The 26,438-nt window shown below is 35.2% G+C and overlaps 7 protein-coding genes across 7 annotated transcripts; 3 read left to right on the top strand and 4 right to left on the bottom strand.

The window, feature by feature from the left end:
• Positions 1 to 1,845: 1,845 nt before the first annotated feature.
• LOC125212463 (auxin-responsive protein SAUR32-like) lies at positions 1,846 to 2,604 on the bottom strand. Its single transcript, XM_048112646.1, has one exon. The coding sequence runs from the start codon at positions 2,366 to 2,368 to the stop codon at positions 2,000 to 2,002; it is 369 nt and encodes a 122-aa protein (XP_047968603.1). The 5' UTR covers positions 2,369 to 2,604; the 3' UTR covers positions 1,846 to 1,999.
• Positions 2,605 to 5,380: 2,776 nt separating this feature from the next.
• On the bottom strand, positions 5,381 to 7,460 carry LOC125212461 (ubiquitin-60S ribosomal protein L40). Its single transcript, XM_048112643.1, has 5 exons — positions 7,274 to 7,460; positions 7,080 to 7,166; positions 6,604 to 6,706; positions 5,644 to 5,710; positions 5,381 to 5,568 (listed from the first exon to the last, which is right to left on the bottom strand). Exons 1-5 carry the CDS (start codon positions 7,374 to 7,376, stop codon positions 5,542 to 5,544), a joined length of 387 nt encoding a protein of 128 aa, XP_047968600.1. The 5' UTR covers positions 7,377 to 7,460; the 3' UTR covers positions 5,381 to 5,541.
• A 1,195-nt stretch (positions 7,461 to 8,655) lies between these two features.
• On the top strand, positions 8,656 to 11,262 carry LOC125212459 (probable 6-phosphogluconolactonase 4, chloroplastic). Its single transcript, XM_048112641.1, has 3 exons — positions 8,656 to 9,047; positions 9,728 to 9,863; positions 10,655 to 11,262. The coding sequence occupies exons 1-3, from the start codon at positions 8,728 to 8,730 to the stop codon at positions 11,117 to 11,119; spliced, it is 921 nt and encodes a 306-aa protein (XP_047968598.1). The 5' UTR covers positions 8,656 to 8,727; the 3' UTR covers positions 11,120 to 11,262.
• Positions 11,263 to 11,763: 501 nt separating this feature from the next.
• On the bottom strand, positions 11,764 to 13,720 carry LOC125212460 (cytochrome b5-like). The gene is made up of 4 exons (XM_048112642.1): positions 13,617 to 13,720; positions 13,387 to 13,492; positions 12,298 to 12,364; positions 11,764 to 12,189 (listed from the first exon to the last, which is right to left on the bottom strand). The coding sequence occupies exons 2-4, from the start codon at positions 13,471 to 13,473 to the stop codon at positions 11,939 to 11,941; spliced, it is 405 nt and encodes a 134-aa protein (XP_047968599.1). The 5' UTR covers positions 13,474 to 13,492; positions 13,617 to 13,720; the 3' UTR covers positions 11,764 to 11,938.
• A 2,635-nt stretch (positions 13,721 to 16,355) lies between these two features.
• LOC125212462 (cytochrome b5-like) lies at positions 16,356 to 18,648 on the bottom strand. The gene is made up of 4 exons (XM_048112645.1): positions 18,586 to 18,648; positions 18,381 to 18,486; positions 16,810 to 16,876; positions 16,356 to 16,725 (listed from the first exon to the last, which is right to left on the bottom strand). The coding sequence occupies exons 2-4, from the start codon at positions 18,465 to 18,467 to the stop codon at positions 16,505 to 16,507; spliced, it is 375 nt and encodes a 124-aa protein (XP_047968602.1). The 5' UTR covers positions 18,468 to 18,486; positions 18,586 to 18,648; the 3' UTR covers positions 16,356 to 16,504.
• Positions 18,649 to 21,020: 2,372 nt separating this feature from the next.
• Positions 21,021 to 21,590, top strand: LOC125209842. Its single transcript, XM_048109421.1, has one exon. It carries the CDS (start codon positions 21,021 to 21,023, stop codon positions 21,588 to 21,590), a length of 570 nt encoding a protein of 189 aa, XP_047965378.1.
• Positions 21,591 to 22,603: 1,013 nt separating this feature from the next.
• LOC125215359 (outer mitochondrial transmembrane helix translocase-like) lies at positions 22,604 to 25,710 on the top strand. The gene is made up of 5 exons (XM_048116754.1): positions 22,604 to 22,917; positions 24,035 to 24,335; positions 24,607 to 24,765; positions 24,847 to 25,142; positions 25,271 to 25,710. Exons 1-5 carry the CDS (start codon positions 22,717 to 22,719, stop codon positions 25,490 to 25,492), a joined length of 1,179 nt encoding a protein of 392 aa, XP_047972711.1. The 5' UTR covers positions 22,604 to 22,716; the 3' UTR covers positions 25,493 to 25,710.
• Positions 25,711 to 26,438: the final 728 nt, after the last annotated feature.

The raw sequence follows: 26,438 nt of genomic DNA, 5'->3' as shown, positions 1-26,438 counted from the left end.
TGGATCTGTCTTCAACTCCAAAAGGATATTGTTCCCAATGCATTTTTTTGCATTTAATCTTTCCTTATTTTGGTATGGTAGTGCCTGATTTTCAAATCCAAATGCCGTATTAGTATGATAGTGTTTTTATGGGTAGACTACGTTGTGTTTTGTATATTATATTATATGTACTGTTAGTTATCTATTAACATGATGGCATACATCCAGGGGCGGAGCCACGGTGGGCCCAGGGGGCTCTTGGGCCCCTCAGCCATTTTCCTAATTACTATATATTTATGTGTATGCAATGTTTAATATATCAACAATATGGTGCAGTTGGTCTCAGTGTTGGTCATTTGTTGTGAGTTTCAAGGTTTGAAACTCTCCCAGAGCGGTTCTCATATTTAAAAATATGCTCCTTACATTTTTGAATCATTTAGTCTATGCTTCTTGTTCATTTACTTTTTTTTCTTCTTCTTGATTTAGTAATTTTTTTTTATGTTCTCATATTCATTCATATTAGATTTTCAGAGTACAAACTGATTCTTTGATTCTATAAATATTTTAAATATTGCATGATACTATTAATAAAATCAATTTTATTTATTTCTTTGATTATAATTTTTTTTGGAACATTAACTATCTGATCTATAAATATGTAAACATATTATTATTAGTAAAATTGGTGTTATAGTATATTCTAACAAATTCATCATCTATTTTTCACGTGTGGCTTTCTATATTGCTTATGTTCGAGCTGTTTCCGTATCTCATTAGCACTGAACACAAATTTCAATGGTCGTTTGGGCCCCTCACCGTAAAATTTCTGGCTCCGCCACTGCATACATCATGCACGCCTTCGTGTGAAAGTGTGCCTAAAATGGCCACCTCAAACGCGTGAATTTTTCGTACTCGTTCCTCAAGCCGTGAAAAACACTCCCCCGTTCGTGATGCTCTTATTGGGGTGAATAAATTCGCCGCATCACATAAGCGTAGGTGCGTGTAGTTGGTATCTTATTCCTTACTTAAAAGTCTACAAGTACGGTTCTTTACTTCTTTACGTAAACAAAATTTCAAACCTTAATCATATGCATTTAATTTGATTTGCACATGGCACGATTGATTATGTGTTCTCAAACTATCATAGTAATAACTTTTCAAAAATAAAATTCCATTTTTATCTTTCTGGATGAGCTAAGCTAAACATTGGCAGTAAAATTATGTATGGACAATATGTTTGCCCTTTTAGTACATTCTTGATAGTAAAAAAAATCATACGCAGACGTACAAGTGACGAATGATGTTATCCATTAATACACAAAACAACGTCGTATAATTGAAAAACATTTACTAGATTGTGGGATAACTGCAAATTAATTCAAACTTCCAAGTTTGTTGGCTAATTTGTAAGTAGATTGTGAAATATTAACTTTTAAAAAATAAAATTCCATTAAATATTAATGTTTATCTTTCTAGATGAGCTAAGCATGAAATTGAGTGTTTATGGAGAATATGTTTGCTAACGAATTAAAACTAACATGTCGTCAAAGTGAGTTCGAGATTTTGTAACATTTTGTGATATGAGATTTATGTAATTGGGAAAATTGTAAATAACACGAAATTCGTTTAATATTACTCCACCCTATAACGTACTACTATTGTAATTTAGTTAGAAAATAAAAAAGGTAAGAATTGTTTTCAATTATCTCACAATTAATTTGATAAAATTGCACATTTGATATATTAGCCAATAAATCATATGGTGAATATATTATATCGTCTAATGATACTATCATTCAATTATAAAACATCGATGAGGCGACTAGATCATCGGAAAATTGCGATTAAATCCAAACTCCGTTTGTGTGTTTTGTCGTAAACTTTTGATTGGATACGAATCGGATCATAGTTTAACACTTGTAAAACTCACACCTTCAAGATCAAATCTATGAATCAAACCATAAAATCAAAAGGAAAATTCACAATCAATTCACAACCATAACCTGCTAACCACTACCGATCAAGCTCTGAAGCACAAAAACTGGTGGTGATGCGCGTGGTGGTGGTGGTGGTGATGGACGTGGTGATTCGACGTCGCATCCTGGTCAATCAAGCCTCTAACCTGGCGAAACTCCTCGACGTGGCAGGGGATATTGATCGCGCCTTTCTGATCGAAGCCGTACTCCTCCTCCGCCTCCCTGAGCAGCTCCGTGAAGAGCGGGTGGTTCACGTACATCACCGGGATCACGAACCGCTGCTGCTCCGCGCCCTGCCCCACCGTAATCGCCACGCATCCCCTCGGAATGCCCCGCCGCCCCGCGCCGCCGTGCTGGAGATGAAAACTGAGGTGATGGCCGCCGCCGCTCTTCAGATCTCCGCTGCTTCCCATGGCAATTGAGATTTGTATGTACAATTTCGAGCAGAAGAAGAGGAGAGAGATCAAGAGGAGAGGGAGAAGGGCCAGGGATCGGAGGCGGAGACGGCGAGCTTGAAGCGCGTCAAAGCGGAATCGGTTAGGGATTTGGGGATGTTGCAGGTCATGATATGGAGGATTTGGGGATTTTGGAAGAGATGAAGATGAAGAAGAAATGGAGGCGTATTTATACACGCGTTTGCGATGGGTTTCTTAATGTATACGCGAAGGCAGTGGGGTTTCTACTTCTGGAAGAAAAGATCAAAGGTTTTGCCATATTATAATATTTCTAGAATTTTAATAAATTAATTAAAACTCTAAATTATATAATCAAGCTAATAAGCTACTTGAAAATTAAATAGATATATGAATGAAATATAAAATATCATAATTATATTACTTTTCTATTGAGGGAGTGTGTCCAAATCTTTTTATGAAATTTTGTAAGAATTGGTCCTAGAGTTGTTTTTAGCAAATAGAAGCGTGTCGATTTTGCAATCTTAGACTTGAGGTGGTGGACTTTGAGATAAGTAGTCTGTCGTGGGTGGCTGCCGAGCTAGAACCGACTTCATCATCAGCAAAATAAGTTGTGTTGGTTGATCCATACTTGATTATCGCATACGCGTCATGCTTTTCACGATCGACCAACATAATATGTGTGCATTGGAAGTGTGTTCAAAGTCCTTTCACACTAGATCTTGTCAGAGTAAATAATGCTTTGTTTATCTCTCGCAAACATATAGAGCATTTGATACGACACGAAACAAAAGCAACAATCAAAGAGAGGATAAAATCTCTAATTTGTTATCTGCTACGTAGGTGGAATCAACCGCGCAAGCATCTTATTTTAGTTTTACAAATGACATGACAAGAAGAAGCTACATGTTTACGCGCTAATATTTAACAAATGATGAATTATGTCACCATTTCGGCTCAAAAAAAATATTGAACGCATCGTGTTTTTTATATAAATGACATGACATGACACAAAAGCGACATGCTTTATGCCCTAATATAAATGACGAATTACATCAACATTTCCGAACCCAAAATATGAACGCAATATATTGTTGATATTAAGTGGATAGTTTTAGAGTTTAATTAAATATTTTTTAAAAATTTATAATTTGCAGTATAAATCAACCTATTAATTTAGACCTAAAGAAAAAGTAGCATTAAATTTTGGGTATATTAATTTAAGTTAATGTGACAAATAAATTTATATTAGTGAGTCACTTGTGATATTGAAGAAATGGAATACCCGCCGGTTGTGTATAAGTCAAAATGAGACATGGTCATAATAAGATGTAATGCGTTTTGTTGGTGGAAAAGCATAATATATTTCATGTGCTATTCAATTATGACCTTTCCATTTTCTTTACTTATTCAATCTCTCTATCCACTTGCCAAATGCCCTCAACATAAAACCAACACAAATAAGCCCCTCCACCTTCACGAGGAGTTATAATTAGCATTTCTAAATATTATATAAAGTCATTGGTAAAAATTAATGGAAATAATAAAGTGGGAATATAATGAAATTAGAAATAAAATAATTGTGTGAATGGAATAATATTTACTTTGCTAGGTATATATGTTTATGGAATGAATATAGGAATGCAACAAAACTTGAGGTATACTAGTATTTCTTTGTAAGTGCAACGGCTAATATTGGAATTACAATAGTAATAAAATTATCTTACACGCATAATCTATAAAATAAATAATAAAAGTATATAATTATTATGTCATAATTAATTAGATTTATGACAAACAATTCTACATATTTATAAAGAAATCATTTGGAGATTTTATTTTAATATTTTAGCAAGTTATATTTTTTTTACGATGCTTATTAGTACATTTTATTTTATAATATAAATTAATTTAAACTATATAACATTTATTCAATATTTATTACTATTATCGAATATATTTTTACATTTTTTTGGTAATTTATTTTTTCTTTCACAAAAATGTTACCTTTAGTAATATTGTTATTAATTAAGTGTTAAAAAATATTTTTATAATATAAAAAGAATTACTTCATTATTATTACTTGGCACAGTACATGTATCAAATTTGAGCTCCTTTGAGTGATTTGTTGCCGACAAAATCATATATTATCCTCCCCACAATTATGGCTTTATTATAACACTCCATTTACTTTGACCGTTCTGCTTTTTTTTCATCATTCTGTTACTCCAGTTAGTGCATAAAAAATAGTACTCCGTGGCTATATAATTATAAAAAGAGAAAAGCCTTTTGTAATTGATTGAACAATTTGGCAGGGTAAAATTCAAATTAAAAGCTATATAAAGCAAATGAGTCACAATTCATAACTAACTGAGCAAATGAGGCAAATTTCCTATGATGTAACTTAATAAAGAAATCAATGAGCTGGTCGATTAACATATTTAAGCTACGAAAAAGCATTACTTCTCCTTTTAAAAAAAGCTATAAAAATAGATTAATTGGTCAAGACGTCAAGTACTCTTCCCAATTCAACTGGAAATATATGCGACATTATAGTTGTTTTCAAATTGGAGATGAGTTACATCTGAACATCAATTAATTAGTTAATAACATTACAAGTTTAACCTTTTTTCTTATAATCCATTTTCGCAACGATTTAATTTTACGAAATTTATGAATTATACCCCAAAAAATTCCATATCGATATATAATCAATTAAAGCATAAAGTTCGACCCTTGAAAGCCAATATTTCACCCATTTGAATAAGTTCATAACAGAAAAAATTCTCCTATCATCCCAAGGCTTTGGGAAATGTTAGAAAAAATAATTTATTATAATAATAGAAAAAGGCAAAAGTAGGAATAATAAAGAGAGAAGAAATAATTAAAAGTGTTAACAAAAATTTACTTTAAAAAAAATGAAATGTAACATCTTTTCCAGGATAAATAGAAAAGAAAAATTTGACATCTACACAGAGGGATTAGTTATTCAGGAAAAAGAACTAAGGCATATAACACACTCAAGTAATCAATACTATAACAAGATGATAAATGAAGTCTTTCTCATTGTAGTTGAATCTACATCATCAAAATTCAGAACATTAGCAAAATCTTGCATTATGTAGATCAAGTCTCATGAACAAACCAAAAACAAGACTGATCCATCTAGTAATCTACTTGATCTTCTTCTTTGGCCTCAACTGCAGAAAAAAGTAACCATTAGACACACTTCAAAATGTCAGCAAGGTGCCATGCACATGTTCGAGGCATCATACCTGGTTGCTGTGTCCACACTTCTTCTTCCTGCAGTTGACAGCACGAGGGTGCAGGCGAGCATAACATCTGCAGTTTCAAGTGTAAAATATCATGATCTGAGTAGTACAATTTAAATTCTAGATAGAAAGTTGACAAATATGGGATAGGAGGGTTCCTGTTAGAGAAAAGATGTGATGAAGGCTGGTGCGAACATAAAATGAAAAGGTGTAAAATATCATGATCTGAGTAATACAATTTAAATTCTAGATAGAAAGTTGACAAATATGGGATAGGAGGGTTCCTGTTAGAGAAAAGATGTGATGAAGGCTGGTGCGAACATAAAATGAAAAGGGAATGGGATGAACCAAAATACATAGTGATAAACAATCTTTTAACGAGGCTCTATGGTAAATTACCATCCTTAAACTGAACAAATGACTGAACATTCCTCTCAAATGTCAAGGGCCTTATTTTGAGATAATGAAAAGACTATGGAAATATATGTGACAATAACGATGATCATACATGTAAATGCTTGCAAGTTGTCAAGCCTTGTTTTGAGATTAAATTGATATTTGAATTCACTGGTTAGGCTAATCAGATTATTAACAATCACAAATTTGTATCATTCTATCTTAATCTGAAGAAGATCAAATATTCGGGTAAATTGGATTCCAAATACTTTGTAGGTGCTTATAGCACTAAAAACAAAGTAATCTAAGCATGTTTTTTCACCAACCACTATTGATATCAGTGCACGTCAGATCATATTCCAACCTTATCACAACCACACAAATGAGGCCACTAACTATTCAAGAAACCATACGTCTCAATATATACTGAATCATACATAATCAGCTATGAACACACAGTTCAACTGACCATACATCTCAAGATTTACAGAATCATCAAAAAAACAGCTAAAAAAACCCACATTTCAACTGAATTAATACAACCAGCTAAACAACAGGAAAGCTTACTTGCGGCAAATCATCTTGTCTTGGTTATACTTCCTAGCCAAAGCCATAAGAGACGGCTCGATAATTCCACCCCTAAGCCTCAGAACCAAATGCAGGGTAGATTCTGCACATACATCCATTATCATATAAATAATTCACTCTCCATGATCTAAGCAGCCTCAAATGAAAATGCAATAATCAAAATCTGTTTTTGCCCCATACTGAATTCATAAATGAGTTTGAATCGTGTAATTCATGCTTGCGGTTTAGAAAATTAGGGCAAAATACAACAGTTTCATTCACTAGTCCCAAAATCCAGAAATAACAAACGTTCAGAAAAAATTTAAAAGAACCTTTCTGAGTGTAATGATATGCAATAATGAAAAACTAGTTTTTTGCCTCATCTTGAGGTCACAAATGAGTTTGAATCGCGTAATCCGAAATCTAGAGATAACGAGAACATACTATAAATTAATAGAAAAATAGAAAAGAAAAACCTTTCTGAATGTTATAATCAGCAAGAGTTCGCCCATCTTCAAGCTGCTTTCCGGCGAAAATCAGACGCTGCTGATCCGGAGGGATTCCTGAAACAGAAAACAAAAATACAGAGTAGAAACGATGTTGAAGCATAAATTGATGATATTCTGATAAAGGGATTGGCGTAAAGAGAGAGTTTTGGGGGGGAATTAACCTTCCTTGTCCTGAATCTTGGCCTTGACATTGTCGATTGTATCGCTCGATTCAACCTCGAGCGTAATGGTTTTTCCGGTCAAGGTTTTCACGAAGATCTGCATTTTGGCTCGTCAATATTCAGCTCCACCTCGCGGATTTTTTCGCGCAACGGCGATTTATATGTTGAGGGGAAATTGCAATTAGGGTTTTGCTGACACGACCAGCAAGGAAGTTGCTACTTTCATTAGTTGGGCTCCAGCCGAATCGCGGGCCGTTTACATTGCCTGAAGCAGGAATTTTGGGCCCAAATAAATAATAATACGACACTCTAATATCGACGCCTCATGGCTTCAATCAACTGATACAATCCTATATTCTCTATTTTAAGTATAAAATAGAATTAAAATTTAATCTAGAATTGAGTTATAAGATTATTTTAATCATAGAGGTTACCTATCATTAATTATTCCATGAATATCTATTTAGAATTAAATTGTGGGGTTGAATCTCATGAACTAAACGCACTACATATTTATTTTTGAAGTAAAATCTTGCAAATCGAACCTCCACCAATGGGATGAAGGGCATATAGTACTATATTTCATTTAATATGAAATTTGTCGGGCGTCACTTGCCATAGGCTCCTCATACTCTATTCGTTCGTGAATAAGAGTCCCGATTCATTATTACTATAAATGGTAAACAGGTCTCACATCCCACTAACTCATTTCACTCACATATCATTTAAAACTAATATACATACAAGTGGAACTCATATTCCACTAATTTCTTCCACACACGTTTCTTAACATTTCTTAAAATCCGTGCCGAAAAGGAATGTGACTCCTATTCGCGAACAGAAAGAGTATCAGACAACTTGAGCTCCGCTCATTTAAAGATCTAGGTATTCGAGCTCGATTCAACTCCATACTCATAATTCGAGCTTGCCTTTCAATATTACTATCGAGCTCAGTTCAAGCTTGGTCCATGTGATTCTCGAGAAAATCATATTCGAGAGCTTAATTTTAAGCTCGACTTGTGTGATATTCATATAAACAAATAGTTTTTGAGTTTAAACGTGTTAAAAGCTTGTAATTTTTTTAAAAAAATATTCAAAATATAGTATGATAAGTTAAACTTATATATGATGCTCTCGACTAAAGTCTGACGTGCATACTCAGACTAAATGTTGGTCAATGATCCCAACTAGCAAGCTCGCAAATCAAAACATTAGGAACAGGAGCAACGAACATAGCACCACCTAGCTCGCGATAAAACCATGAAGCTCGTGCGCGAGGTCATCGAATAAGTTGCCGACTAGCTCAGAAGTCAAAGCCCTAGAAAGAAACAAAAATGGAAAATTATAAAATTGAAATAAAGACCACGTGTCTTCGATATTCCCCCACACCTCATCACACCAAACCCCACACTCTCAACAACCGGTTTCCGCCCCTTTCTCTATATATTCGCCGCATGGCCGCCTCCTTCCGCGCTCTCTCCGCCGCTCTCCCCAATCAATCCCTCACCCGATCGCCGCCGCGCTTCCTCGCCGCCACCTCTCTCAGTCTCAGATTGAATTCGGTTTCCTACACGCCGAGGCGCGGAGCAACCAGAGCTTCCATGGCTGAGATCGTGACGCCGAAGAGCAAGGGCAAAGTCAAAGTGTTCGATACGGAAGAACATCTGGCGGTGTCGCTCGCGGAATACGCCGCTGATCTATCCAAAAAATCGTCGCAGCGGAAGGACTCGTTCACCGTTGTTCTCTCCGGCGGATCACTCGTTAAGTCTCTTAGGTATATTTCAGATGATTCTCAGTGCTAATTGCAATGTTTGGTGATGATCATCCGTTGGGGATAATTTTGGTATGATTGTTATGATTTAGAGTGGATTTGTCTTGTCTTTGTGGTTTAATGCTGAATTGATTTGCTTTTCGCTTGAACGATGCATTTGATGGAGCTAAAGTATTTTGCGATATTTTGTTTTGTGGCACTTTTTAAGATTAAACAGTTATGATTTTTTTTGCTGAGGATATGATGACTCTGAGTACTAAGTACAATGGTTGGTGACTATCCGTTGAAGATAATTTTGGCATGATTTTTACTTCAGACTTTAGAGTGGATTTGTTTTGTCTTTGTGGTTTGATATTGAATTGATTAGCTTTTCACTTAAACTATGCATTTGATGGAGCTGAAGTAGTTTGTGATACTGTGTTTTATGGCATTTTTTAACATTAAACCGTAATTCTGGCTAATTTTTCCGAGGAAATGATGATTCTTAGTAAAAATTGCAATGTTTGTTGATTATCTGTCGAAGATGATTTTGGCATGATTGTTACATATCATAACTTATGATTTAGAGTGGATTTGTTTTGTCTTTGTGGTTAATATTGAATTGATTTGCTTTTCGCTTAAACTATGCATTTTGATGGAGTTGGAAGTATTTTGTGGTATCGTGTTTGGTGATTGAATCATAGGAAATTATTGGAGCAGCCGTTCATTGATTCAGTAGATTGGTCAAAATGGCATGTGTTTTGGGTGGATGAGAGAGTGGTGCCGAAGGATCATCCTGATAGTAATTATCTCCTTGCTTACAATGAGTTTCTATCCAAGGTACACTTTCTTACATTTCTATGGATGCGGAAATGATTCTTTGTGGTTGTTAGATTTTAGGCGCACATGTTGGTTCGAAGAACTTCAATCTGAATTTGGTCCTCTGGTGGGGGTGTTTGTTTGTGTTTTGACACATGGGGCAAGCTTTGAATGAGATTATCGTGTGTTTTTTTTTATTGTTTGTAATTTTTTCTTCGGTTTGGAGCTGTTGTGACACTACTTGCTAGTGGTTGAATTGTCGGATAATGCCTTAAAGTACGTTGCCCCTTTGAATATGTTTTCACGTGGTTGGATTTGTTTTCTTGTTTTTGTATGTATTGATGATTTTGTTGCTGTTTTTTTGTTATTGTTTCTGCTTCGAACTGCTTTTGCCTTACTACTCCACTCGTCATTTACAATGACATGACTATTTGTATACTACTACAAATTACAATAGCAAGGTAATTCTGCAGATAGAGCCTAGTAAGGAGGATTCAATACCGAGAATTTGGTAGTTGCAAAGTACTTATCTACTGCCCTTAATGATGAGATATAGACAATGGGATGCCTCAAAATATTTAGAAAACGAACGCCTGATCTGCAAAAAGAGCAATACTAAAGTTAGAACTGGATGCTAGAAAATTTTTTCTTTAGAAAAGCACAATCAAAGCCCTATAAGTATATTCTTTATTGGCAACCTCCTAACCATGATTATGTGTATTTGTTCGAACTGATTTAGCTCGGGACATCCCAAAAAGGAATACGGCTTAGTATCACTGCATTTCCTTTTTCATCTATATTTCCTGGTGCAGGTGCCAATTCCCACGGGCAACGTGTATGCTATAAATGATGCACTGTCCGCAGAAGGTGCAGCAGACGATTACGAGACCTGTCTCAAGCATTTGGTGAAAACTAAAACAATAGATCAATCCGAGAGCACTGGGTTCCCCAAATTTGACCTTATGCTAATGGGCATGGGTCCTGACGGCCACATTGCTTCCTTGTTCCCCGAACACCCTCTCATTCACGAAAAAGAGAAGTGGGTTTCCTTCATCACAGATTCACCTAAACCCCCTCCAGAAAGGATCTCTTTCACTCTCCCGGTCATCAATTCCTCTGCGAACATCGCCCTTGTTGTCGCGGGTGCTGGTAAAGCCAACGCGGTACATATTGCGCTGAGTGATGTTTCGAACTCCGACGTGCTTCCGGTCCAACTGGTTGCACCGGAAGGGGAGTTGTCGTGGTTTTTGGACAAGGGGGCAGCTTCCAAGCTCTAGTTTTAACGCGAATTCAGGGATGAGTGTTGTGTCAGTTGGAATGTTGTTCTATGAATAAACTTAAACTTGGAATTTTTGTATTCTAGTGTGCTACTTGGATTGGACTTAATATATCAAATACTGTGAAGATTGTTTTTGTATTAGTATGGTTTCTTTCATAATCATTTTTAGGCCAAATAACTTGGTCATTAAACTATGAATTTTTTAAAAGAGAATCAATAATGGTTTTCTAATTTGGAACTCTTATCTATTGGTTAGAGATGAAACGTCATATATATAATTAAACTATGATTAAGGGCATACGGAGTGCTATTAGTTAGTTCACAAATTGGCAAAGCACATTATCATCACACTTACTGGATTAGAAAACACGGTTAAGATTTTTTTGTTTATTTCGATTAAATACTTTCTGTCGTTTTAAGTTTTAACGTAATTTGAGTATTTTGTTTATTTATAAATCAACTTAATTATAGAAAATACAGAGTACTACTGTAAGTATTTAAAACAAATAAGAACGGAAGAATTTAAGTTGGACTCGGTGACCTCATAGAAAAATACAGAGTACTAGATGTGGAATTATAAGACTCATGAATAATGCAGTGTAATAGGCTAGGATCAGGATAACGCTAAATTAAATCGAGAAATTGAGCATAAAGCCTTTAAGAGCCGTTTTCCACAAACAACACAAAGCAATAGTCTTACAACATAGCAGTCCAACCTGATAATCTCATCTCGAATCCAGCATGAACTAGTTCTACAGACAATCAAAATTAGGAAATTTAACCAACAGCTGCAATGCAAATCCGCAATTCGAACCCCTCATTTCTCTTTGGTGTAGACTCGGACAGCAAACGCCAGTCCCAATATCAGGAGAGGCACGAGAAACTGCAGGATCTTGATCACAAACTCTGGAGTCTTGTCTGGATTGTACGATGGTTGCTCTGGAGGAACGTAGCTTCGTTTCAGGGGAACCGTTGCCATGTCTATCTCCCCGATCAAGTACTGGTCCATCATCTCCCGAGCAGAATCACTGTGCCCAACATCTTCAAAGTCGTTGGTTGCGTCTTTTCCTAGAAAGAGGCAGTAATTTCACACGGCATTCTTGATTCAGTCTTTGTTTACAGTTTTATATAATCATCTTCGTCTAAGAAAAACATATTAGATCATGGTTAAGTTACCAGTGGCCGATAGCAGAACTTCATCACCTCCGGGATGATCCTCCATGAATGGGGTCACATCATAAACCTATAAAAAATACACTATCAACGGATATTCATGATGCAGTACGGTGGCCAACATATTTCAGTATAATTTGTCAATAAAATATAATCCAACTCCAGCCATCAACATTAATTTTCTACTTCAAGAACACAATATTCCTAGATTCATGATTATCATTTGAGACAGTACGAACTGATGGTTGCATCTAGGAAAACAGCCAAACTGTAAGAGGCCCTTGTCGTTTTGTAATAGTCCCAGCCCAAAACCGTTGGCTAAGAAAACCAGCATGTTAACCTAGGGGCAGCCCTGGCACCAAAACCCCCAGACAACCTTCTCTACTTAGCATCATCTTGAAGTTATTGTTTATTTATCATGTTTACAAGTGATCTCAAATTATTAATATTTTTAATCAATTAAATAATCATCAGATTGAAGTTAAACATTTCATAAACATTGTAAGTAAAACTACAAAGACTATTGATCTAAGATATTACTATATGATACTCAGTACTCACTGAGGATGAATCTTAGTTTGGAGTGAGTGCAAATAGTTGGAATTTTTAGAATGCCATCAGAATTAGATTTCCCCCAAATTTTTACTCCAAATTAACCAATGAAAGAAGAAAGTTTCAGCAAGTCCAAGCATTATTTACATTGATTCAGAGTTATCTAAATGCTCCACTAGTTAGTAATCAGAACTAACCAGTAACCACCTAAGGATGTGTAATCTAGCAACTCTAGCTCAAAAGAGGACAAAAAAACGAAAAATAAGAAAATAAGAAAAATTAACTGAAAAAAAGAGCTCGAATCTAATAAATTAACTGAAATTCGCAGTAGAACACAGTCACTGTTCCTAATCTAGAGATTCAATTCAGTCAACGGAAATCGAACTCTACATAAAGGTACGACTAAATTGACTCCAAATTCAATGTGATAATCAAACAGCGTAGAACCAAAACGAATTGAAGATGTACACATCAAAATTCTCATAATCGAGCTCTGCTCAATACGAGTAGAGATTTCATTAAAAAAATTGATGATATTACCTTTCCGCTGATAATCAGCCAGCAATCCTTAGTCTTATTGTGCTTGGCGACTTCCTCAAATGTGTGAGATTTCGGATCTGATGCCATCGTTGATTGTTCCTCGCCACTAAACACGAAGAAAGGAAAATAGTTTCAATTATAAGAAAATATAAACCGATTAACGATTGAAGAGAGTATGAGCAGCGCGAGAAAACGGAATCAAACGCAATCAATTCGATCAGAGAGATTACCAGAGAAGCGGAATCTAATGATTTTCCTTGCTTAGATTTTTGAGTTGAGTGTGAAGTGCTGAAATCAACTTCATTTTTATAACGTAACTCCGGGTTGGCTGAAATGACAATTGAGTCCCTACAATAATTACATCTCACTTTCGTCCTACCCGATTCAAATTTGGGAAACTGCCGATAACATTCATCAATACCACTATATTTAAAATGAGTCGAAAAATTTATAAATTTTGAATTCGAAAACAGTTTTTGTTGATGAAATAGTATTTGATTTTCATTCGAAAACGATCATATAGATGTCATCGTCGATTAGTTCACAAGAATATCATCTATGTATAACAATTGTTTAGTTTAAAATAACAATATGTTACACATATACAAATGAGTTTTTCGCGATATATTACTACTAGTTACTAATAAATCCTAACTCTTGTTTATCAAAGTTTGGGGCCATACTATAAGTTGTTAAAACTTTGTGTTTTTTCCGATAATTTAACTTCCAATTTTGCACTTTACTTTAGTATAAATACATTCATAATTTAATAAAGAAAATATTAGTCAATCTTTCTACAGATTTAATGGTGGGTGATAAAATTTTAAAATAAAATTAATAAAATATAAGAAAAAAGAGAAATATTTTTAATTATTTGTCTCCATCCGAAAACAGTAATTACATACTCCTATTTATTTGATAAAAATACTCACGATAATAATAGTTCAGGAGTGATTTTACAGAATTTTATGGAAAATAGGGAAATAGTATGTTGATACCAGAACAATAATTTAACTACTATAGTACTTAAAATCATAATATATCTTCTTTGGCAAAATTCATTATTTTTTCAATTTAAAGATAAAGTAATAATATGGTGGATAAACATCATTTAAAAAAACTAAAATAAATACAAAATCGTTGTTGACTTCGAATGTTATCCCAAAGCAGTAACAAGATAATCATGCTTTTGCTGTCTATTTTATCTCAAAAAAGGGCTGCCAGTATTTCAATTGCATATGCAATTCTTAATCTTATTATGGCAAATGTCATTTACATCTATGCCTTATTTAATTTATTGTTATTTTACTTAAATTTCGTCGCAATTTTTATTCAAACACGTAAAGCAATTACCAACCCAGTCGTATTTGGTATTCCAAAAAGAATCCTCTCTGTTATTCCAAAGTAAATCACAATTTATCTACTTGTTTCATTTTTTAAAATTAATTTTTTTTGGATAACAAAAAATGACAAATGTATTCTATTTTTCGTGGAGAGTATATAATTAAATATATTATGAAAAGAGTAAAATTATAAATTTAATTTTAAATATAAGAATATGTCATCTTAGTTGCGACGATTTAAAAAAATTTATCAGTAATGTTGGATAAATTATAAAACATGCATTGCCATTCTATTATGTTTTTAAGGAAATTGTAAAGAAAATAGAATTTTAATCATATCTAAGTTCACCCTGCAATATTAATAAAAGGAAACATTATTTATTGGCCGCGAACTTTGGCAAGATCTCAATTTTGGTCCATAACATTTAAAAATATCTTATGAGATTTCATTTAAGCTACTTTTTAATTGTTTCAAACTTTATTTGAACTAAAATAACCTCAAGCCAATGAAAAGCATTTTAGTCTATTTATTATTATTCTTTATTAAGATATTTAATTTATCTCTCTTATTTTTTTTCACCTTTCTTCCTTCTCTTTTTCTCTTGTCTTTCCCATTTTTCATTCTCTTCTTTAATAAATGGTCGGAAAAAAAAGATATAAATTAAATACTAATTGATAGAGAAGAGAGAACAAATAGACTGAAATTAATGTCCTTCATGGGCTTGAGGATATTTTCATCCAATAAAAGTTTGAAATAGTGAAAAAATAGTTTAATGATAGTATTGCATTGAAGTTAATAGACCTCATAAGATATTTTCGAAGGTTACAAACCAAAATTGATACCTCGACAAAGTTCGCGGCCCAACAAAAAGTACTCGCTTTATTAAAAATCAGCAAAAAAATCAATGATACATGAACTTGTTCTAATTTATCCTATGGGCGATAAAAATTAGATACAAAGTTCGCAGCCCAACAAAAAGTATTCGTTTGCATAGGAAGAAAGTTGACACCATGGAAATGGAATTCAACTTCCTCAGTGATCTACGACCTAACATAACGTAATCAGTCAAATTTTGAAATCATAGAAGCATTCATTTAGACGATTTGATTTTGAAGTTGGTGAGTATTTTTGTGAAAAATTTATAGTCATGAACTCTTGCGAATTACGAATTTCACAAATATAAACACATACTTTTGTTTGCATTCACAAATGCAAATATTTATTGAAATTGCAATATAGAGTCCGTAGTTGACTTTTAATTGAAGTTCTCATATAGATGAGGACAAACTGGCATGATGGAGAAAATGATGCTGACGCAAGACGACTAAAGTGCTTGAGACGATGAGCGGAGAAGATATGGACTATTGGAGATAGATGGAGGTCGATGGGGGGTGGGCTTGAGCCGCGTGAGCATAGGTGATTCTGGATCCATTTTCTATATTTTTCATTTCTTGGTGCATTCTGATAAATTGTTTTTATAAATGAAGTTGATTAATGGTCTATTGTTAATCAACTCAATTAATGAAATTATTGGATATTAATTGATTAGTAACTAAATATATTGATGGACTGACCATGCAATCAATTCAAACATAAATATTATAAGTACTTAATTTTCAACATTATTAAAAATAAGAAAATATGGGAAGCTTTTTTTTTTTTGCATTATACTAGTGTGAATTCTATATAATTTATTTTTTGAGTATGTCGTGCAACGCACACAAGTTATGAATAAAAACCAAGAGCTGCAAAGCAAATCCGCAATTCTAACCCCTCATTTCTCTCTGGTGTAGAGTCGGACAGCAAATGCCAGTCCCAATATCACGAGAAATTGCAGGATCTTGATCACAAACTCCGGAGTCTTATCTGGAGGAACGTAGCTTGGTTTCAGGGGAACCGTTGCCATGTCTATCCCCCCGATCAAGTACTGGTCCATCATCTCCCGAGCAGAATCGTTGTGCCCAACATCTTCAATGTCGCTAGTTGCGTCTTTTCCTAGAAACAATCTTGATTCAGTCTTTGTTTATAATCACCTCCGTCTAAGATTAAGAAAAACAAATAAAGTCATGGTTAGGTTACCTGAGACCGATAGCAGAATATCATCACCTCCGGGATGATCCTCCATGAATGGGGTCACATCATAAACCTATAAAAAATTACTCCCTCCGTCCGTGAAATGTTAAACAATTTATCCATTTTGGTCCGTACGTGTAGTTGTCCACTTTGTTGTTGTTGTTTTTTTTTTTCTTCTATTTTTGGTAAATGGACTTCACTCTCCACTAACTCTTTACACTCACATTTTATTATGAAAACCAATAGTATATAAGTATGAGATCCTCATTCAGCTAACTTTTTAAACTCTTTTTTTTTTATATTTCTTAAAACTTTTGTCGAGTCAAACTTGGACAATATTTCCGAGACGGAGGGAGTACTACTAGCAACGGATATTCATGATGCGGTTACCAACATATTTTAGTATAAATTTCCATTAAAATACTATAACTAGAGGTGTCGAAACGGGTATCCGCGGGTACCCCCACCCGATTTCTCAGGTACCCGAACCCGAAAAATCACATTTTGTACTACCCGACCCGCAAGGCATAGCGGGTATCCTGATACCCGCGTCGGGTAACCCACACCCGCAATCGCGGGTACCCGAACCCGCAGATGTAATTGATATTTGATTCAATGAATGAAATCTGCCAATATTTTTATACTTTGGTTAGGGACTCATCTATGTACTTTGGCGATGTGGGACAGTTTTAAAACTTTGTGAATAAGCTTATTAATATTTTGACACGGCTCATGTATTTATTTGTATATTATGAGATTGGCATGCCAAAATTCAAGACACTCAGATTAAACTAGAGAAAATCTAGTTTGTCAAATAACACTGATTAATATCTTAAACAAAAGATAATAGAAATATGAAATAGGCACTAAACTAAATAAGACGAAAAACCTTCAATTATAATGAATAAAAGTTAAATATCAAGTCATCTAACTATATCATTACATGTAGAATATTGATGTAATGTCTCAAAAATATTTCATAAATATTTTGGAAAATGTACTATCTTTGATTTTATTTTGCAGTCTTAATGTTGATTACGCATTCAATTACATCTTTTTCTAGTCTAAGTCTAACTATTTGTAGAAAATCTTTTGATAGTTGTTTCGTTATAATCAATATTAAAAATTAACCATAAAAGTTTACGTTTGGTTGGAACAAGTTGTCCAAAATTATTCATTTCATCTTTAACTCAAATTGATATGGTATTTTTGAACGATGGATGGTGTGGTGGCTGACCAAGTTTCCCACATTGAAAGAGAGGTAAATGATAGATGACTTGTGTTGTATAAATATAGGATAAATCCTTCTCTCCCTAAATCTAAATCGGGTATTTATTCGGGTATTCAGATATTCTGATCGGGTATCGGTATACCCGATACCCGACATTCTGAAAATGTTAATACCCGATCTACGACCCCGATTTTTGTGGGTATCGGGTGCTTGATACCCGCCGGGTATCGGGTTGGGATTTGAAATACCCGTTACCCGCTACCCGTTTCGACCCCCCTGACTATAACCCAACTCCAGCCACAAACATTAATTTTCTACTCCAATATTCCTAGATTCATGATATTACCTTTCCGCTGATAATCACCCAGCAATCTTTAATCTTATTGTGCTTGGCGACTTCCTCAAATGTGTGATATTTCGGATTTGATGCCATCGTTGATTGTTCCTCACCACTAAACACAAAGAAAGGAAAATAGTTTCAATAAAAAGAAAATATAAACCGATTAACGATTAAAGAGATCAAACGAAATCAATCCGATTAGACAGATTACCAAAGAAGCGGAATCTAATGATTTTCGTTGCTTAGATCAACTTCATTTTATAACGAATCTCTGGGCTTGGGTGAAATGACAATTAAGTCCCTGCGACAATTACATCTCCCTTTCGTCCTACCTCATTCAATTTTGGGAAACTGCCGAAAACAATTAGGCAAACATTCAATATCAATTCCACAATATTTAAAATCAATCGAAAAAATTATAAATTTTGAATTTGAAAATAATTTTTGTTTGATGAAAATTGTATTTGATTTTTCACTCGAAAACGATCATATGGATGTCTTCTTCAATTAGTTCAAAGATATCTTCTATGTATAACAATGTTTAGTTAAAATCAACAACATGTTGCACGTATACAAATAGGTTTTTCGTTGTAGGTTAGTTACTAATAAATCCTAAGGGCTCGTTCGGTGTTCAATAATTGACCCGAATTGGGGTCATACCAGTGCAATAAAGCCGGTTTGGTGTTCAATAAATGAAATGGCACGACCCTCAATACACCCCCTGGCCCGCACAGCGCAGTTTGACTTTGGCATGAAATGATACACGCCGCCCACTTGTTATTGGAATTCTTGTTCGCTACAACGAAGAAGAAATGGTGGCGAGTTTACCAAAGTGACCTTGACTTTTTTGGTTTCCCCCCAAGTCCGCCTTCCGTGTTCATTTGGAGTTGTGCATTTTCTTTTACTTTCTCTCTCTGGGTCTGCACTCCACGGTTTGCTCTTCAACAAATGGCGAGGACCAGATGCGATAACTGAGGCGCTCACGAGCGGCGCCTGCTCCACCAGATCCGCTCTCGCAGCAACTTCAAATGTCTCTGCATCACCTGCGTCCTCCGCCTCCATCCGCAGGCCTTCTGCCCTACATGCTTCCTGGTCTACCCCCCAACCCTCCCTAACGACGTCGTTCGTCGCCCCAATTTTCAATTTAATGTCAGCCGAAGAGGAAAAAAGTAGGGCTTCGTGACGTGGCTGGGCAGGGGATACGATGGAATTGCCACCAATGGTGGTGGTTATATTGCTCCTCCTGTTAAATTTGAGGCTGAGATTAGTGTAAATCATGGTGTTAGGAATCGCAATGGTGTCGTGTCTAGTATTTCGCAGCCGTTTGTAGTTGTGGAGGAGAAAATGAGTAGTAATGTAGTAGTGAATGTGGATAGAGATAACTCTAATCAGCTGTAGTTGGAGGGGTGAGGGGTAGTTGGAGGAATTATGTAAGAGTGAAGGGGACATTTTCGTCTGACAGAACACAACTTGCATTTCGTCTCTCCAAATATGAAACAACACCCAACAACGACGCAGGGGTGTGTGAGACCGCCCATATTTATTAAAGTCAAGAGATGAATCTTGCATTTCCATATAGGCGTAACTGAACGAGCCCTTCTCTTAGACCACCCCCATCGGTGACTATGAGATGGGGGTGGAGCATATAAGACAAAATAGGAAGTATTAAAAATAAAGCAAAAATAAAATTATCCAACCCAACCCCCATTTTCAAGGCTTGTCAGCCGGCCCATACAAAAGTGAAGGCCAAATGACACATGTCGAATTTTCATTGGTTTCCTGTATTATTATTTTTACTTTTCTTATTTACTACTATTAATTATTGATTATCACTATTTTATTTAATAATGTACATGTCTTAGAATTGTAATCTATAAATATGAAATCTAAATACTTTTGAATATTTTGAATATTGTGAATTTATGAAATTTTTATTACTTTAAGTGATTAATTTTAATTTATTTAATTACTATTATTTTTGTCTTTATATATCATTTCAAAACTCATGTGAATTATTCTTCCAAACATTCATGTCAGCCCCTTTTCTGAAAAATTCACGTGAACTAGTTCATTTTATTTATGATTAATTGTTATTTTTTTTATTATTTCTTTATTATTTGCTACTTTTTTATTGTGCTTCATTTTTTCTATATATATCCCACTAAGCATGCAAAACTCTTCACAAACAAATAACTTTCTTTTCATTCTTGTTTTGATAAATTTGGTTTCATGGATCCAAATTATCCAGACTATCGTCCTTGTTTCTCAAACCATCAAAATTCCCAAAATTATCAACAATTATCAGAATATCCAAACTCCCAATTTTTTTCAAATCCGGAGTATTCACAAAACCTTGAATTTTCTCCAAATTTAAGCCAAATTCCTACATCTACTGAAATTCCCACGTCTGGAAATATCACCCGCAATTTGTTCGGAGATGTCCAACAAGCGAACAAAAATCAGAGGAGCTCAAAAAATCTAAGTTGGGGTGTGAAAGAAGACATAGCACTTATGTCTTCTTGGGTCTACGCAAGCGAAGATAGTGTGCGTGGTAAAAATCAGAAGGGAGATACATTATGGCTAAATGTCCATAAATTGTATCATGTCTGCCAAGCAGAAAATCCAGGTGAAATTAACAAAAGAAATATGGACTCTTTGAAGGGTCGATGGAAACGACTTAACGGAAACGCCAACAAATGGGTGGCTGCTTGCAGAGCTGCCAACGCCCGAAAAAGGAGTGGCATGAGCGACCAGGATGTTGAGAATGAAGCTCATAGCATCTACAAAGGCGACGGAGGCAACGGCTTTCAAGATTTGATAGTGTTTAATGAAGTTATGAGTAAACATGAGAAGTGGAGTGTTCATGATGCAACACAGGTATTTCCTGACAATGAAAATTTTGCTAATGAACAGGATGACAGCAGCTCAAAGAGGACAAAGACTTCTGAATCCGGCGAGTATACTATCCCTTCAAATCCGAAAACTCCCACATCTGGACATTCAACTAGTTCCCGACCTATAGGCAGAGACAAGGCAAAAAGGAAAGGAAAAGGCAAGGTAACACAATCTGATTCTATTAATGCACAATGTGCTGCAGATCTTCATGCACTTAGGCTAGCTAAAGATAATGAGAACGAAATAGTAAGGGCTCGACTGCAGCTAGAATGTGAAAAGCTGGATAAGCCCTCTGAAGATGTACCAAAGAATGTTGCTTAAGTTGTTGGAGAAAGAGCACTTGTCCCCAGAAGATCAAGACATGAAACGCAACCTAACGGAGATTGTGTTTGGAAAATAAATGCTTTTAGTTCGAGATGAGTTAGGTGTGAGATCTAGTTATGTAATAGTAGTTTGGTGTGATCTTAGTTGTAGTAATATTTGTATGGTGTGCTTTTAATTATGTAATGTTAGTTTTGTGTGATCTTAATTTACTTCATTTGGTGTGATCTTTGTTTGCACTTTATGTAACATAAATTTATGTAAAATAAATTAGTGTCACAAGAATTTTCTGCAAAAAAGCAAGTGGGATGTCACAAACTTCAAATTTTACCACATGGATTTGCAGATATGAGTTTGATATGACATGCATTTACTAGTAAAAATAATTATTAAGATGTCAGGAACATTATTTCTCATAGGGAGTAGGCGCTGCATTGGGGTGGAAAAATTGTCCTAACGCATGGGGGGGACAATATACGGGGAGAAGTGGAAAAACCCAAAGATCATTTTGGAAGTTGTGGCATCATCGCTTATGGATATGGCATGCATTCTTTGGGGCTCCGGGGTTTGTCAATGATATTAATGTACTCCATCGGTCTCTTTTTTTTTGAAGATGTCTTAGAAGGTCGAACACCATCGTTAATTTATGGGTAAGGGCATCAATATAATAGGGCACACTATCTTCGATGGCATATATCCGCATGGGAAAAATTTTCAAATCAATCCTTTACAAACTCAAAAACATAAGTTGTTTGCTCAACACCAAGAGTCCATTAGAAAAGATGTTGAGTGAGCATTTGGAGTCCTACAAACACGTTTCGCATTTTTTCAGGGACGGAGTGATGGAGGGAGTATAATTAAAACTATTGTGACTAAAATATTTGCTACTGTTTGTGTAGACATAGCCCATAATTAAGTAGGCCTAAGCCCAAATATACAAAATTCAAAACCCGGTGAAGAATGTGAGGGTAAATCCGTAAAATCACAGGCGTCGTCTCGTCGTCGCCTCGAACTTTCTGCATACTGCGTTTCGTGCCCCCAAAAACACAGATTAATTATCCTAAAAACCCTAGCAAGAAGAAAGGAGAATCATAAAAACCCGAATTGAATCGCCAAAAAAACCACAATGAAAAGCAATTCGGGTGAGACGAAAATCGTGCAAGAGCTGATTCTGTACGCGGCCAGCGCCGCCCTCAGTTGCCTGGTGCTGTTTGTCGGCCTTAAGCAATTGGACCCCAACCGCGAAGCCTCCAAAAAAGCCCTTGAACACAAGAAGGAGATCGCCAAGCGTTTAGGCCGACCTCTTATCCAAACCAATTCCTACGAGGTTTCCTTTCATTTCAGTTACTGTAGATTTTAGCAGTTTATATCGATTTTTAGTTTCGGATATTTGAGTGGAATGCTTTTGTTTTTTGATTGGATTTGAGTGGTGCGAGTGCTTTAACTTCAACTATTTTAAGTAGAATGTGGTAGAATTACAGTTGCATCGATTCAATGTAGCTGGATTGTATTATTGAGTTTGTTTATTTGTTTGGGGTGTTCAAACCAATTCTTATGAGGTTTCATTTCATTTCAGTCATGTAGATTTTGGCCGCGGGCATATAGATTCCGTGTAGCTGGATTATAGTACTAAGTTGTGGAATTATATTTCTAAGATTTTGTGTGTAGATAAAGTCAGTTCAAGCTATCCTTATTTGGAAGTAAATTATGAAGCTCTATACTATGTTTACATTAAGTTTCTCATGTTTAAGTTATTGGATTCAAATCAGATGCAAAATAATGAATACTCCTTTCTTGTGTGTGTGGATTGAATAATTGAAATCGCAACATCTGCTAATCGTTCGGCTTCAGAATGATGCAAGCTTGCAATTCTTACGTGATTCCATTTTCATTACATTTCATAATTTTCATTTCAGTTTTACTCTAGATGTTGGACTTGTATCGATTTTGGTTGGAATGTGGTAGAATTGTAATATATTGATTCAGTGTAGCTGGATTATACTATTGCGTTTGTTTGTTTGGTGAGTTCAATAAGTTGTGGAATTATAGGTATTTTCTAGGGATAGTAATGATGAACTGTAGTTTTACGATCCTTTGACTGAGTTTAATATTCTTAGAGTTTGGTGTGTAGATAATGTCAGTTCAAGCTATCCTTAATTGGCCTGGGCAAGTTTCTGAAATAATCTAGAGGTAATTAGAATTCAGAAGTAAATTGTGAAGCTCTATATTATGTTTTCATTGAATATGTCAGGTTTAACTTATTGGTTTTAGATCATATGCAAAATAACGAATACTTTTCCGTGTGTTTAGATTGAAATCGCCCTATCTGCTAATGTTAGATTTCACAAAATGCTGGAAGCTTGCATTCTGTTCTTGTTTCAGGGAGTGTATAATGTACTCCATACATTTCTGACCTTACTACTCATACACTCAAATATTTGTAGGATATTGTAGCTTGTGATGTAGTCAACCCAGAGCACATAGATGTGAAATTCGAGAGCATTGGAGGATTGGATGCCATTAAACAAGCATTGTATGAATTAGTTATTCTTCCATTGCGAAGACCTGAGTTATTTTCTCATGGGAAGCTTCTTGGTCCACAAAAAGGCGTTCTACTCTACGGACCACCTGGCACTGGGAAGACGATGCTTGCAAAGGCAATTGCAAAAGAGTCTGGAGCTGTCTTCATTAATGTCAGAATAGCCAATTTAATGAGCAAATGGTTTGGTGATGCACAAAAACTAGGTGCGTAAGCTGTATTTATGGACTCGAGTGTTGTTCTTGCTGTTGCATCTAGATAACTTAATTTAACTTCTGAATTGAATGAAAAACAAGATGTTGTGGTAATGTATTCCTATGTCTTTTGAGTGCTCTAGTTTACCGCGCCTTATAATTAGAGTTACTCCGTATGCTTAACTTGAACCTCGAGGCGTTACCTCATACAAACAAGGTCTGAACTTATGGATATGTCTATCCTATCTCTTTTAATGTTTCTTCTGTACTTATCGATCTCCAGTGACTGCTGTGTTCACCTTGGCATACAAGCTTCAGCCAGCAATCATTTTTATTGACGAAGTGGACAGTTTTCTGGGCCAGCGCAAATCTTCAGACCATGAAGCACTAACCAATATGAAAACCGAATTCATGGCTTTGTGGGATGGTTTCACCACGGACCGTGAGTTCTCTGTTGATCACTTTGGACGATATTTTATCTTTCTTGCTTTGGTAAATTCTTTTCTTTTATTTCTCTTTGCAGAAAATGCTCGAGTTATGGTATTAGCTGCAACCAACCGTCCATCAGAACTTGATGAGGCAATTCTTAGACGCCTTCCACAGTCATTTGAAATTGGTCTGCCCGATCGTAAGGATAGGGTTGCAATACTGAAGGTGATATTGAAGGATGAGACGGTTGAAGATGACATTGATTACGAGCGCATAGCTGCACTATGTGAAGGTTATACTGGCTCAGATCTTCTTGAACTCTGTAAGAAAGCTGCATATTTTCCAATAAGGGAATTGCTTGATGATGAGAAATCCGGAAAACCATCTAAGGTAATTATTTGAAATTTTGCATCGACTATCAAACTACATGTTGCCCCGTTATATCATGAATGCATTAGGCTTTAAGTAGACGAGATACTGAAACCTGATGCATTATTGTGTTGTTATTTCTGTTTTAGGAGCCCAGACCGCTATCACAGACTGATTTGGAGAGAGTCGTTGCTACAACCACCAAGACAAACGTTGCTGCAGTAGAATTCGGCAGATTTAGCTCACAGTCATCAGGATTGTATCAGCAAAGAGATTCAGATGATTATCAGGTCCAAGCCGCGATTGGCGAGCTATCCAGGCTTGTCGTTTCACAAATTCTGAACCTTCAGGCAGGCGCCCAAGATCCTTGATTTTGATTCACACGAAGGCAGATCGCCCGACCACGAGGGCACGTGTGAGTGGTTCTATGATATACTACTACTAAACACTCAGTTAGAAGTATTGTTTTAGAATTTGATGGTATTGTTGAGTTCACCACAACCATTTTTGGTGTTGCTTGTTAATATTCTAGAATCTCAATGCAATAATTCTGATGTTCCTCTCTTTATAAAGTGGTTTCTCAAGGCAATCAGAAATGTTAAAATTTTCGTATGTTTGAATATAATTATTTCGTCAATTATCATAAATCGGGTATTTATGATTGGGAATCGGCTCCAATATAAATGAATATTGCAGCATGATTAAATCCGCGGTGTTCGGTTGCCAAGATTAAATCCAATGATTAAATATGTATCATGTTTGGTTCATAAGATTGAATCCTACAACTTAATCCTTCTCATGATAATTAGTCATAGTCTCTTTCCTCCAACTAAAATAATCTACAACTTAATCATAGATGGATAGTCTCATTATATTAGTCATGGCAACTGAACGTCATCTTAGTAGATACTTTACCTTGACTATTGATTTGTGAATGTTATTTAAATTATTAATGTTTGATTGATTATTGATTAATTTTATAAATTTTAAATTATACAAATGTTTCACTACAATTTGCATTAGTTTCATTATATTAAATTCTTCGATCATTATGTGGCTCTTATTTATTGAGATATACAATGGTGTGATGCTCATGTAAAATACAGTAAAGCCCCAATAAAACGATTCAACGAGATCACTTGAATTTGATATGAAGCAATCCGATAAGATTTTGTACTTATATGAGCAAGAAAGTGTTGATTCACAATTTCTTAAAATAATAGTATTAAATTTTAATTAAAATTATTTGGTTTTAATTTGTTTTCAATTTGTCTTAAAAAAATGAAATAAATGCGCTGCACTATTTTGTCGTAATAT

The sequence above is a fragment of the Salvia hispanica genome, chromosome 3 (assembly GCF_023119035.1).
Source record: "Salvia hispanica cultivar TCC Black 2014 chromosome 3, UniMelb_Shisp_WGS_1.0, whole genome shotgun sequence".
In the NCBI taxonomy this organism is placed as follows: domain Eukaryota; kingdom Viridiplantae; phylum Streptophyta; class Magnoliopsida; order Lamiales; family Lamiaceae; genus Salvia; species Salvia hispanica.
Note: the sequence above shows the minus strand (reverse complement) of the source record. Positions and strands in the feature narration are given on the sequence as shown.

Excerpts from the sequence above, each read along its gene's own strand:
- LOC125215359 (XM_048116754.1), top strand. The coding sequence starts at position 22,717 with ATGAAAAGCAATTCGGGTGAGACGAAAATCGTGCAAGAGCTGATTCTG. Across the intron at positions 24,766-24,846 it reads GGATGGTTTCACCACGGACC|AAAATGCTCGAGTTATGGTA; the intron begins GTGAGTTCTCTG and ends TTCTCTTTGCAG. Across the intron at positions 25,143-25,270 it reads AATCCGGAAAACCATCTAAG|GAGCCCAGACCGCTATCACA; the intron begins GTAATTATTTGA and ends TTTCTGTTTTAG.
- LOC125212459 (XM_048112641.1), top strand. The coding sequence starts at position 8,728 with ATGGCCGCCTCCTTCCGCGCTCTCTCCGCCGCTCTCCCCAATCAATCC. Across the intron at positions 9,048-9,727 it reads TCACTCGTTAAGTCTCTTAG|GAAATTATTGGAGCAGCCGT; the intron begins GTATATTTCAGA and ends ATTGAATCATAG. Across the intron at positions 9,864-10,654 it reads ACAATGAGTTTCTATCCAAG|GTGCCAATTCCCACGGGCAA; the intron begins GTACACTTTCTT and ends TTCCTGGTGCAG.
- LOC125212461 (XM_048112643.1), bottom strand. The coding sequence starts at position 7,376 with ATGCAGATCTTCGTGAAAACCTTGACCGGAAAAACCATTACGCTCGAG. Across the intron at positions 7,167-7,273 it reads CAAGATTCAGGACAAGGAAG|GAATCCCTCCGGATCAGCAG; the intron begins GTTAATTCCCCC and ends TTTCTGTTTCAG. Across the intron at positions 5,711-6,603 it reads GACAAGATGATTTGCCGCAA|ATGTTATGCTCGCCTGCACC; the intron begins GTAAGCTTTCCT and ends TTGAAACTGCAG.
- LOC125212460 (XM_048112642.1), bottom strand. The coding sequence starts at position 13,473 with ATGGCATCAGATCCGAAATCTCACACATTTGAGGAAGTCGCCAAGCAC. Across the intron at positions 12,365-13,386 it reads GGCTGATTATCAGCGGAAAG|GTTTATGATGTGACCCCATT; the intron begins GTAATATCATCA and ends TATTTTTTATAG. Across the intron at positions 12,190-12,297 it reads AGTTCTGCTATCGGCCACTG|GAAAAGACGCAACCAACGAC; the intron begins GTAACTTAACCA and ends GCCTCTTTCTAG.
- LOC125212463 (XM_048112646.1), bottom strand. The coding sequence starts at position 2,368 with ATGGGAAGCAGCGGAGATCTGAAGAGCGGCGGCGGCCATCACCTCAGT.
- LOC125209842 (XM_048109421.1), top strand. The coding sequence starts at position 21,021 with ATGGACTCTTTGAAGGGTCGATGGAAACGACTTAACGGAAACGCCAAC.
- LOC125212462 (XM_048112645.1), bottom strand. The coding sequence starts at position 18,467 with ATGGCATCAAATCCGAAATATCACACATTTGAGGAAGTCGCCAAGCAC. Across the intron at positions 16,877-18,380 it reads GGGTGATTATCAGCGGAAAG|GTTTATGATGTGACCCCATT; the intron begins GTAATATCATGA and ends AATTTTTTATAG. Across the intron at positions 16,726-16,809 it reads TATTCTGCTATCGGTCTCAG|GAAAAGACGCAACTAGCGAC; the intron begins GTAACCTAACCA and ends GATTGTTTCTAG.